General features: G+C 46.2%; 1 protein-coding gene across 1 annotated transcript in view; it reads left to right on the top strand.

The window, feature by feature from the left end:
• Positions 1–136: 136 nt before the first annotated feature.
• Positions 137–12,654, top strand: part of LOC140482498 (keratin, type II cytoskeletal 8-like) — a 28,861-nt gene continuing 16,343 nt past the window's right edge. Inside the window, exons 1-2 of the mRNA XM_072580041.1 lie at positions 137–847; positions 9,397–9,666. Of these exons, the coding sequence (XP_072436142.1) occupies positions 644–847; positions 9,397–9,666 (474 nt within the window). The 5' untranslated portion in view covers positions 137–643. The remainder of the gene's footprint in view (positions 848–9,396; positions 9,667–12,654) is intronic.

The raw sequence follows: 12,654 nt of genomic DNA, 5'->3' as shown, positions 1-12,654 counted from the left end.
TTAATATTCAAATTTTATCCAGTTTCGACCCCGCCCCCTGGAATTCCCTCCAATAGAAAACGGAGGGGCGGGGACAATGTAAATACGGCTTTAAAGGGGGAGCGGGCGGCGGGAACTGGGCACTCGGTTCGGGATCAGCAGCGACACCTGGATCAGGACCCAGACCGGGATCAGGACCCAGACCGGGATCAGCCCCGACACCGGGATCAGGACCCAGACCGGGATCAGGACCTAGACCGGGATCAGCCCCGAGACCGGGATCAGGACCCAGACCGGGATCAGCCCCGAGACCGGGATCAGCACCGACACCTGGATCAGGACCCAGACCGGGATCAGGACCCAGACCGGGATCAGCCCCGACACCGGGATCAGGACCCAGACCGGGATCAGCCCCCAGACCGGGATCAGCACTGACACCTGGATCAGGACCCAGACCGGGATCAGCCCCCAGACCGGGATCAGCACTGACACCGGGATCAGCACCGACACCTGGACCAGGACCTAGACCGGGATCAGGACCGACACCTGGATCAGGACCCACACCGGGATCAGGACCGACACCGGGATCAGCACTGACACCGGGATCAGGACCTAGACCGGGATCAGGACCCACACCGGGATCAGCCCCCAGACCGGGATCAGGATGAGCCGCATAGGAAACAGCTCCTTTGGGCTGCCCCGGGCTCACAGCCTGAGGACCGTGCCCCGGACCTTCTCCGTTTCCTCCTCGAATTTACTGAGTGACGGCCCCCGAGCGGAGATCGACCAGAAACTGCGGGCGGCCCGGAACCAGGAGAAGGAGGAGATCAAGGGGCTGAACAACAAGTTCTCGGATGTCATCATGCGGGTGAGGGGACAACATATACCCACTGCCCTCTCTTACCCAAACTCTCCCAACTAAAACCCTCCAAACTCTCCCTAAATCCCCAGCCCGCTCCAAAGGTGACCTGATAGAAGTTTATAAAATGGTCAGGGGTACAGAGAGAGTTATGGTAGGTGTCTTTTCCCTAGGACGCAGGATTTCGAGACTAAAGAGCACATTTTTAAGGTGAGTGGAGAGAGATTTAAAAAAGACGTGAGGGGCAAATGTTTCACACCAAGGGTGGTTTGCCTGAGGGAATGGTGGATGTGGGTACGATTGCAACATTTAAAAGACATTTGGATAAGGACATGAATAGGAAAGGTTTGGAGGGATATGGGCCAGGAGCAGGCAGGTGGGACTAGTTTAGTTTGGGATAATGATCGGCATGGACTGGTTGGGCCGAAGGGTCTGTTTCTGTGCTGTATGACTCTTTGACTCTGTAAATACTAGGCATTCCTCCAAAGTAACCCAAATACCCAACCCAACGCAAAATCTATAACACTCTAACTACACGCCAATAAGCTTAACATTTATTATTGAAAAATGTTAAAGTCTATAATAGAAATGGTGAGAAGGGGTCAGCATTGGACTGGGGTGGACAAAGTTAAAAATCACACAACACCAGGTTATAGTTCAACAGGTTTATTGGGAAATACAAGATGAAGGAGCAGCGCTCTGAAAGCTAGTGCTTCCAAATAAACCTGTTGAACTGTAGCCTGGCGTAGTATTATAGAAACATAACAGAAATAAATATATGGTCTAGCAGAGTCAACATGGCTTCATGAGAGAAAAGGAATACCGACAAATTTGCTTCAATTCTTTGAGGAGGTAACATGCAGGATAGGTAAAGGAGAAACAGTGGATGTGATGGATTTGGATTTCCAAAATGCATTCTGTAAGGTACCACACATTAGGCAACTTAATAAAAGCCCATGGTGTTGGAGGCAGTCTCATTACGTGGTTAAAATATAGGCTAACTAATACAAGACAGAGAATTGGGAGAATGGGGGCAATTTCAAGATCGTAACATGTAAATAGGGGTGTGCCAATAGATCCAATGATGGGAGCACAATTCATTTATGTCAATGGCTTAGATGAGGAAAATGAATGTACTGTAACCAAGTTTGCAGATGATACAAAAACAGGTGAAGGGTATAGATGGGATTAAGTGAGTGGGGAAAAACTCAGCAGATGGAATATCATGGGAAAATGAGACATTATATTCTTTGGCAGGAAGAATAGAGGAGCTGAATATTATTTAAATGGAGAAAGACTGCAGGAAGCTACAGCACACAGAGGGGTTTGGGGATTCTCATGCATGATTCCCAATAAACTAACATCCAAGTTCAGGGGGAAGTCAATTAAAATGTTGGCCTTTATTTCAAAGGGAATGAAGTTTAAAAGGATGGAGATTTTGCTAAAATTATATAAGGCACTAGTCAGACCATAACTAGAATACAGTGAATAGCTTAGATCCCAGAGAAGGTTCATACATTGATATCAGACATGGAGTGACTACCTAATAAGAAGAGGCTGAATATACTAGAATCAGAAGAATAGCAGGTTGTTGAAACATAGAAAATTCTTTGGGACTTGACAGGGTAGGTGTGGAGATTCTAGAACGTCAGAATAGATGGTCTCACATTTACAATTGAGATGAGAAAATAATTCTTCTGTCAGAGGGGATGAATCTGTGGATCCTTAACCACACACAGCTGGAGAGTCTGGGCTGTTAAGTATTTTCAGGACTGAGTGAGACAGATGTTTAATCAGGAAAGGGAATCACGGGATATGGGGGCAAGACAGGAAAGTGGAGTTAATTATCAGACCAGCCCTGATCCCATTGAATGGCTGAGCATATTCAAATGGCCTACTAATGCTCCTGCATCTCATGGTCTCACCTTGTTAAATACCCCACGAATACTCCACCCACCCTGAAATACTCTCCAAGTAATACACCCCTCCCAAATTACACCTGTATTCGCACCCTTCAAAATAGCACCGAAAAACACATTCCAACCTTATAGCCAACCTTATTCTCTTATAGCCAACCCCTGACAAGATGCCCCCATTGCCCAATCACAAACACATCCCATTGCCCATTCCCTCCAATAACACTGTGGAACAAGTCCCCAAACACCCATCCCCCTCCTGTAACTCTCCCCAAACACCCATCCCCCTCCTGTAACTCTCCCCAAACACCCATCCCCCTCCTGTAACTCTCCCCAAACACCCATCCCCCTCCTGTAACTCTCCCCAAACACCCATCCCCCTCCTGTAACTCTCTCCAAACACCCATCCCCCTCCTGTAACTCTCTCCAAACACCCATCCCCCTCCTGTAACTCTCCCCAAACACCCATCCCCCTCCTGTAACTCTCCCCAAACACCCATCCCCCTCCTGTAACTCTCCCCAAACACCCATCCCCCTCCTGTAACGCTCCCCAAACACCTATCCCCTCTCTGTAACACTCCCCAAACACCCATCCCCCTCCTGTAACACTCACCAAGCATCCATCCCCCTCCTGTAATACTCCCCAAACACCCATTCCCCCTCCTGTAATACTCCCCAAACACCTATCCCCTTTCTGTAACACTCCCCAAACACCCATCCCCCTCCTGTAACACTCCCCAAGCATCCATCCCCCTCCTGTAATACTCCCCAAACACCAATTCCCCCTCCTGTAATACTCCCCAAACACCTATCCCGTTTCTGTAACACTCCCCAAACACCCCCATCCTCCTCCTGTAACACTCTCCAACACCATTCCCTTCTGTAATATTCCCCAAATACCCAGCCTCCTTTAAAATACCAAACCCACCACCAAATGCCCTCATAACAGACAACCCACACCCTTAATTCCCAGTCTCCTGAAATACACACCATTACCCAACCGACACCTAACTACCACTCAGACACCCATCCTCATTCAGATATATAATCCAGAAAACCCTACAAAATGCCCAAACCCCTCCAAATACTCAATCCCCTTCAAAATAGAACTTCAAACACCTTCTGAAGTACTCCCCAAATATCCAACTCAACCAAAACAGAAGCCCCATTGAAATTGCCCCCAAAATACCTATCCACTCCTAATTGCCACACCCATACCTGACGATATAGACAGGCTGGTCAGATAGGCAGAATGAAGGCAAATAGAATTTAATCCTGGAAAGTGTGAGGCAGTGCATTTCGGAAGAACTGACAAGGCAGGGGAGTGCACAAAGAATGGTAGGAGTGTGGGAAGTACAAAGGAGCACAGGGGCCTGGGTGCACATGTCCATAGATCCTTGACAGCTCAGAGCAGCTAGATAAGGTGATTAAGGAGGCAGATGGGATACCTTTTCATCAAGGCACTGAACACAAGAGCAAGGAGGTTATGATGGAGCTGTATATAATGTTAGGTCACAGCTGGAGTACAGTGTTTAGTTCTGGTCCCCTCACTGTAGGTTTGCACAGGAGGGGGTGCAGAGGAGATTCACCTGGGATGGAGTGATCAGCTATGAAGAGAGAGTAGATAAGCGAGGGCTGTTTTCCCTTACAGAATGGAAAGCTCAGTGGTGGGGGGTGCCTGACTGAGATATACAGAGCTATGAGGGCATAAACAGGATTGATAGGGAGAAATCTTTCCTCCATTTGGAGAAGTGAATAATCAGGGGCATAGATTTAAGGAAATGAGTAGAGCAAATTTAGAAAAGTTGTCTTCATCCAGAGGGCGGTGATTAGCTGGAATTTACTACTAGAAGGAGGGGTAGAAGTGGGAACCAACGGAATAATTTAAAAATACTTTGTTGATTACTTGAAACCTTTTTTCTTATTAATTTGGGGAATGTGAACATAGCTAGCCAGGCCAGCATTTACTGCCCATCCCTAATTGCCCAGAGGACAGTTAAGAGTCAGCCATGTTGCTGTGGATCTGGAATCACATCCAGGTCAGACCAGGTAAGGATGGCAGCTTCGTTTTCCTAAAGGACATCAGTGATCCTGATGGGGTTTTACAAGAATTAGCAATGGGACATATGGTTACTATTAGACAAGGTTTTTTTTTTAATTCCAGGTTTTATTGAGGTGAAATTTGAACCCATGTCCCCAGAATGTTACAAAAACAAGGGAACTGGGGGACTGAAAATTTCTGGTGAATCTAAGCAGGTCTGGCAACACCTGCGGAGAGTGAAACAGATGCAACGTTTCCAGCCCAGTGACCCTCCTTCAGATCCAGTTCTAGCTCGGAAAATTTGCTTTATTCTTTACTTTTATAATATGTCTTTTCACCCACCCCGACATCCCAGGCCCTGTCCTAACATGGGCTGCTTTCAGCACAGCCAACCCAATCTCACCTTGTAATAGTCTCTGTCAGCAGCTTTTCTTTCTCCCTGGCTCATCATTATCCATCACTTTGTTTGCCTCACTGATGTTTTCTCTCTCTCTCTCTCTCTCTCTCTCTGGATTCCATCTCCACCAATCATTCACTCTCATTCGCTCTCCCTCCCTCCCCATCCCCTGTCTTCAGCATAGATACCAACCGTTTCCAAGTTACCATCAGTCTGAAGAAAGGTGACTGGACTCAAAGCATTAATTCCACTTTCTCTAGCCCAGAGCTCTGGATTCGTGAGTGTGGTGCTGGAAAAGCACAGCCGATCAGTCAGCATCCAAGTTGCAGGCAAGTCGACGTTTTGAGCACAAGCCCTTCATCAGGAATTTTGGGGGGGCCCAAGGGGGCTGACGGACAAATGGGAGGGGGTGGGGCTGGGGGGAAGGTGGATGAGAATACGATAAGTGGATAAAGGTGGGGTGAAGGTGATAGATCAGAGAGGAGGGTGGAGTGGATAAGTGGGAAGGAAGATGGACAGGTAGGACAGGTCAAGAGGGTGGTGCTGAGCTGGAAGGTTGGAACTGGGGGAAAGTGGGGGGGGAGAGTAAATGAGGAAACTGGTGAAATCCACATTGATGCAGTGTGATTGGAGGATCCCAAGGCGGATGATGAGGCATTCTTCCTCCAGGCGTCAGTGGTAAGGGTGTGGTGATGGAGGAGGCCCAGGATTTGCATGTCCTTGACAGAGTGGGAGGGGGAGTTAAAAGTGTTCAGCCACAGGATGGTGGGATTGTTTTGTACGTGATGTCCCAAAGATGTTCTCTGGGATGTTCTGCAAGTAGGTGTCATGTCTCCCCAGTGTAGAGGAGACCACACCGGGAGCAACGGACACAGTAGATGGTGTGTATGAAAGTACAGGTAAATCTCTGACAGATGTGGAAGGCTCCTTTGGGGCCTTGGATGGAGATGAGGGGGGAGGTTTGGGCGCAGGTTTTTCAATTCCTGTGGTGGCAGGGGAAGGTGCCGAGAGGGGAGGGTGGGTTGGTGGGGGGCGTGAACCTAATAAAGGAGTCGGGAAGGAATGGTCTTTATGGAATATAGATAGGAATGGGGAGGGAAATATATCCCTCATGGTGGTGTAAATGCCGGAGGATGATGTGATGTATCCGGAGGTTGGTGGAGTGGAAGGTGAGGACCATGGGGAATTCTGTCCTTGTTGCATTGGGAGGAGTGGGGTTCAAGGGCGGAGGTGTGGGAAGTGGAGGAGATGCACTGGAGGGCATCGTCGACACCGTAGGAGGGGAAATTGCAGTCCTTGAAGAAGGAAGCCATCTGGGATGTTCTGTGGTGGAACTGATCCTCTTGGGAGCTGATGCTGCAGAGCAGAGGAATTGGGAATAAGAGATAGCGTTTTTACAGGAGGCAGGGTGGGAGGAGGTGTAGTCCAGGTAGCTGTGGGAGTCGGTGGGTTTGTAGAAGATGTCAGTATTGAGTCGGTCACCCTTAATGGAGATGGAGAGGTCCAGAAAGGGCAGGGAGGTGGTCCAGGTGAACGTGAGGTCAGGTGGAACATTCTATCCAGCACCCCCCCCCACCTACCCATTTAACTCTCAGCCCCCTTGACCCACAAACCTCATTGCTGGTGAAGAGCTTATGCTCAAAACGTCGATTCTCCTGCTCCTTGGATGCTGCCTGACCTGCTGTGCTTTTCCTGCACCATACTCGACTCTGATCTACAGCATCTGCAGTCCTCACTTTCTCCTAGAGTTCTGGATTACTGTGCCACTGCTTCACGTAAGCCCTATGATTTATTTTAAAATTCATTCACAAAATGTGACTGTCTCTGGCTAGGCCAGTATTTATTGCCTATCCCAAATTGCCTGGAGGGCAGGTGAGAGCATTGCTGTGGGCCTGGAGTCACATGTAGGTCAGAGCAGGTAGGGACAGCAGTTTCCTTCCCTAAAGGACATTAGTGACACACTTGGATTTTTCCTGATAATCAACAATGGATTCACGGTCATCATTAGACCCTTAATTCAAGATTCTTTTTATTGAATTTAAACGCCACCTCTGCCATGGTGAGATTTGGGCACGAGAACATTAGTTGAGTTTCTGGACTAATAGTCTAGTGATATTACCACTGAACCAGAGCCTCCCCATGTACAAGGCTACAGGCCAAATGTTGGAAAATAAAATTAGAGTTAGTTTATTTATTCCTTTCATGGGCTTTGATGTTTGAGAGATTCTCCCAGTTCCCCTGAAGGCAGTTCTGGACTGATCCTAGTGAGAATTCCCCAGGGAGCAGGTTCTTGCGAAGGGATTTCCTCTGGGAGTCTGAGACCAGCACAAACCAGGCGTACCCTCCTCCCCCACCCTGCTCAGTTGCTTTCCAGTAAATCCTTGTTTCCTACTCCTCTCCTTGTTGAGAACTGGATCTAAGTGATGTGATGCCTATCACAGTCTATGAGCCTGCCTCCAATCAGTGCTGGCCGGGGAATTTCTAACACAGGCAGTGGCTCTGCACCTACAGCCCAAGGAGCCTGTGAAACCAGTAGGCCAGTGAACATTGGTACATTCTGTAACAAGAACCTGCATTTATATATCCCTTTTTAAAATGATAAGATCCCACGGGAACATAATTGGAAGTGTGGGTTTGACAGTAGGATGCATGTCTGAACCTGATCAGAAGTTGGATTGAAGCAGTCTTGATGGAAGAGACGGGACAGAGAGAGAGACGGGACAGAGAGAGAGAGAGAGAGAGAGAGGACGTGAGGCTGTTTTTGGAGGGGTTTCCAGAGCTGAGAACCCAAGCAACTGAAGACAGAACTCCCACTGAAGGAGCGATGGATTTCTGGGTGGTACCAGAGGCCATACTGAGAGGAGTTCAGGGATCTTGGGTGGTTCAGGGGCTGCAGGGAGTAACAAACAAAAGGAAAGGTCTGGTTTAAAAATGAGGTTAGTCAGGAGAGGACGTTATATCAGTTCTCAATCCATCAGGGAATGAGTTAATTATGATTCATGGGAGTTTGGTTCCTTTTTCTTTACCTCAATTCAGTCAATTTGTACAAATAACCAGGTGCAGGAGCAGCTCCAATCCTGAACCACCACTGACACCTACTGCCTCCAAAGTTATAGCACCTTCCAAATCACACTCTTCAGTGTTGTCACTGATCTCATGTATGTCTGATGTAAGGCTTACAATTTTCACACAGCAAGATCCCAAAACTTTAAATCTGATAACAATTGGATACTCTGTTTTTGTCATCATGATCAGTAACCAGGCAAAAACTTCCCAGCTCATCTATGTCTATCCCAAGAGGAAAGAAAGTTCAGTATCTCATCAGAAAATTAAATAGTTTTAAACAGTTTCCTCAGTACTGACCCTCTGACCATGTGGCACTCTGTCAGTACTGACCCTCCAACACAGAATGACATGGCTATTGCAGTTACTGAAGAGCTGCCCCTGTAAGTGTACTAACTTTAGCACAGGTCATAACATAAGAACCAGGAGCCATCCGGCCTTTCGAGTCTACTCCACCATTCAATAAGATCATGGCTGATCTTTTCATGGACTCAGCTCCACTTACCCACCCTCTCACCATAACCTTTAATTCCTTTACTGTTCTAAAGAAATCTACCTTAGCTCTGAAAACATTTACAGAAGTAGCATCAACCATTTCACTGAGCAGGAAATTCCATAGAAGTTTCTTCTCAATTCAGTCCTAAATTTGCTCCCCTACTTTTCAGGCTATCCCCTCTTGTCCTAGTTTCACCCCCCACCCCCACCCCACCACACCTCCACTCCCCAACCACCAGTGGAAATATCCTCACTACTTCAATCTTATCTATTCCCTTCATCATTTTATATGCCTCTATAAGATTCCCCTTCAATTCTCCTAAATTCCAATGAATATAATCCCAGTCTACTCAGTCTCTCCTCATAAACCAACCCCCTCAACTCCGGAATCAACCTGGTGAACCTCCTCTACACCCCCTCCACTGCCAGTACATCCTTTCTCAGGTCTATGTTTGACTGTTGAGCTGGTTGAGTCTACATTGATCACGTCCTGTGCAATGTCCAGGTCATAGCCACATGCTCCTGGTTAATCCTTTTCCATTCTGGTAGGCCTTGCATTTCAGGGCTATTTGAGAGTTAGTAGTGAAACACGTTTTGGGCTATTTTTGGGAGAGGTAAACGGGTCATTTTTGCACCTTTTGTGTAGGTTCGTAAGCTAGAACAGGAGAATCAGGTGCTGGAGACACGATGGGATCTGCTGAAGCATGCAGACACGTACAAATCAAACGCTGACAAAATTGTCAACATGTTCTGCAACAAACTGAAGCAGCAGCTCAGTGATCTGGAGAAGGAGAGAGAGCATCTGAAGCTGCAGATCTCACAAACACAACAAATGGTCGAAGACTTCAAAGGGAAGTATGAAGATGAGATTAACTCCCGTACTGCAATGGAGAATGAATTTGTGGTCCTTAAGAAGGTTAGTGGCTCACTTAAGAATCTGACTGTAATTGTCTGGGTGTTCTCGTGTGCAATGCTATAGGGAGGCTGCTTCTGCAAGTGTTCAAGGACCAAGAACAGAGCAATTAATTGCGGGAATCAGTGTCCTTAAACTTATGTTCTGCTGTAGATCTCAATCTTCAAACTGTGCTCCTGAGCTGAAGTGGAGAAGGGGTTGCCATCTCTACAGCTCCCAATCCTTTCACTCTCTGTTGCTGTTTGCACTTACAGCTTGTAGCTCAACCAGTCAGAGGGCTGTTGCCAGGCTGGATTTCCTTAACTCGAAAGAGTCTCAGTGCCATTCAGTCTGAACCTCTATCCACACGAATAAGGGTATATTCAATTTAGATTTGTTTTTAAAAGACAACCGCTTGGTCTTAGATGATGCCTGCAAATTACTTGTAATTGTCCAAAGCTCTTTCGATTCCGGTAAGCAAACAACAGACTAAAAATCCAGGCTTGTAACATCTCTATTCAAGAGAGGAGGAAGATAGAGAGCGGGAAACTATGGGCTAACATCTGTCAATGGATGAATGCTACAATCTATTGTGAAAGAGGCTTTAAAAGAACATTTTAGAATATTCAGTGGATGGAATATATGGAAAATATAAAGTCCACTGTGGTAGGACAAACAGAAAAAACACATTGTTTGATTGGAAAGAGACTGCAGAACCCAGTGGTACTTGGATCATAAGATGGGGCAGCACTGTGGCTCAGTGGTTAGCACTGCTGCCTCATAGCACGAAGGACCTGGGTTCAATTCCCACCTCGGGCGACTGTCTGTGTGGAGTTTGCATGTCCTCCCCGTGTCTGCGTCGGTTTCCTCCCACAGTCCAAAGATGTGCAGGTCAGGTGAATTGGCCATGCTAAATTGCCTGTAGTGTTAGGTGCGTTAGTCAGGGTAAATGTAGGGGAATGGGTCTGGGTGGGTTGCTCTTTGGAGGGTCGGTGTGGATTTATTGGGCCAAAGGGCCTGTTTCCATACTGTATGGAATCCAGTCTAAAATGTTAGTCAGCAGGTGCATAACTGACCAGGAAGGACAAAACAATGTTATCTTTAGAACAAAAAAATTGGTGTATAAAGATCAGGAAGTCTTGCTGCAACAATACAGGGCATTGGTGAGACCATAACTAGAGTGCTATGTACAATATTCTCTTTATTTAGGAACAGATTTACTTTACCTCTTAAAAACCCCAAAATACACACATACCCAATCACAATTAGGACACAAAAGGCAAACAGTTCAACACATACTTTGTTGGTGGAAAAGACAATCAATGGGAAACAAAATTTTGAAGATCAAAGGACCATAAGGTAGAAAGTTTTTTTTCCTCTCACATTCCTTTTGATTGTTGCAATGAGACAGTGATTGTACAGTGATCATTATTCTTCAGTTCAATGGCTGATCAAGTGGAGTTGGATCTTTTGTAAAAAGAATTCATGCAGAATGTTTCTGAGGTTATCTGTCTTTATCCCCAAACAGAGAGAGAGAGAGAGACAGACAGAGAGGCGCAGTTTGTAATCTCTACACCTCGTGATCTTTTCACTCCCTGCTGCTTTTGGCAGTTAGTTTGTTAATACACTGTAGTTCAACCAATCAGAGGGCTGTTGCCAGGCTGGATTTCCTTAATCTGAAATAATCTCAGTGCCTTTTGATTTCAACTTCTCTTCCTATTTGCTTCCAAAAAGCAACATTGTACTTCACAGCTCCAAAATGTACACACTTGTCTTCCAGTTGTAAAACATGTTCCTATTTCAAATGAAAGCACTCCAATTTCCAATTCAGTTTATAGTATCCCTTCCCAGATGCGGTACCTATGACACACAGGGGCACAGAATTGCACAACTGGACTTGTACTTGTTGGAATTTAGACAAATGAGTTGCTGAAAGTTTCTACATGGGACCACTTGGGAATTTGAGCTGTTGATGTCACTCTGCATCACAAGTCCAGCCAACCAAGCTACACCGACACCACGCTGCACCAGCTGAGGGGATGCATGAAGATCCCACCTTTTCGACTTCACCGCTGACCTGAGGCATGGAGACCCTCAAGCGTCTGTCGTCTCTCTCCCTGTGGCCCTCTGGGGCAATGGCATCTTTATTTAAGGGCACCAGAAAAGTTCGAAGAGAAATAAGCTATTTCTGTTAGCTGGAGGAGTGCAGCACAGGCAACATCACTGAAATATCAAACTTGATAGTTAAATCGCCAAACATGTATACACGCAGAGTGGTAAAGATTCAGAACTCTCTTCTGCAAATGCAGTTTGTTGTATTTACATTTATGATTGGTAGAGAGATGCCTAGGTATGTGGAGTAAAATCAGCTGTGAAGGGTAGCACAGACTCAAAGGCTGAATGGCCACCTCCTGTTCACAGGTTCCTGGAAGGGTCAAGAAAAATGTATTCTCGGTGGAAAAGTTGTGTCCCCCATGTATACGTTACAGCACCTGTAGAAATGTCACTGTCAGACAAAGCCCTCTCCTATTGCCTACAACTGAGATTGGCAAGGCTGTGACCAGTCAAACTGGGCAGTGAAGCTTGTGGAAGGTGTACCTCACACTGCAGAAGACCAGTCCAGAGTTAGGACTTGGAAAGGTGATAACAACATTAGCCAATAGCACTAGATTACAGATAAAATGTGTTCATGATAGCTCAACCCTGTAGGAGCTAGACAAATGCAGATTAATGTTAATTAAATGAAACATGAATGATGCATTTTGGAATAAAATATGCTGTAAATGAAAAGTTTAGACAAAATAAACATACTTGCAGTGGTTTGGGGACAGACATGAAGATCACAAAAGATTGGTTCAAAAGTAAATCAGACTAAGAATCAACAAACAATCTCACCTTTTTTAGAAGAGCATAGATTAGCAAATCAAGGAAGTAAAGATTTGGACATGCAGTGGTTCAATTGTTGTTTATTATGTTGAAAATCCATTAGAGAACAGATATAGAAGCAAACTG

The sequence above is a fragment of the Chiloscyllium punctatum genome, chromosome 10 (genome assembly GCF_047496795.1).
Source record: "Chiloscyllium punctatum isolate Juve2018m chromosome 10, sChiPun1.3, whole genome shotgun sequence".
NCBI lineage: Eukaryota > Metazoa > Chordata > Chondrichthyes > Orectolobiformes > Hemiscylliidae > Chiloscyllium > Chiloscyllium punctatum.
This window is presented reverse-complemented; position numbering and strand designations above follow the sequence as displayed.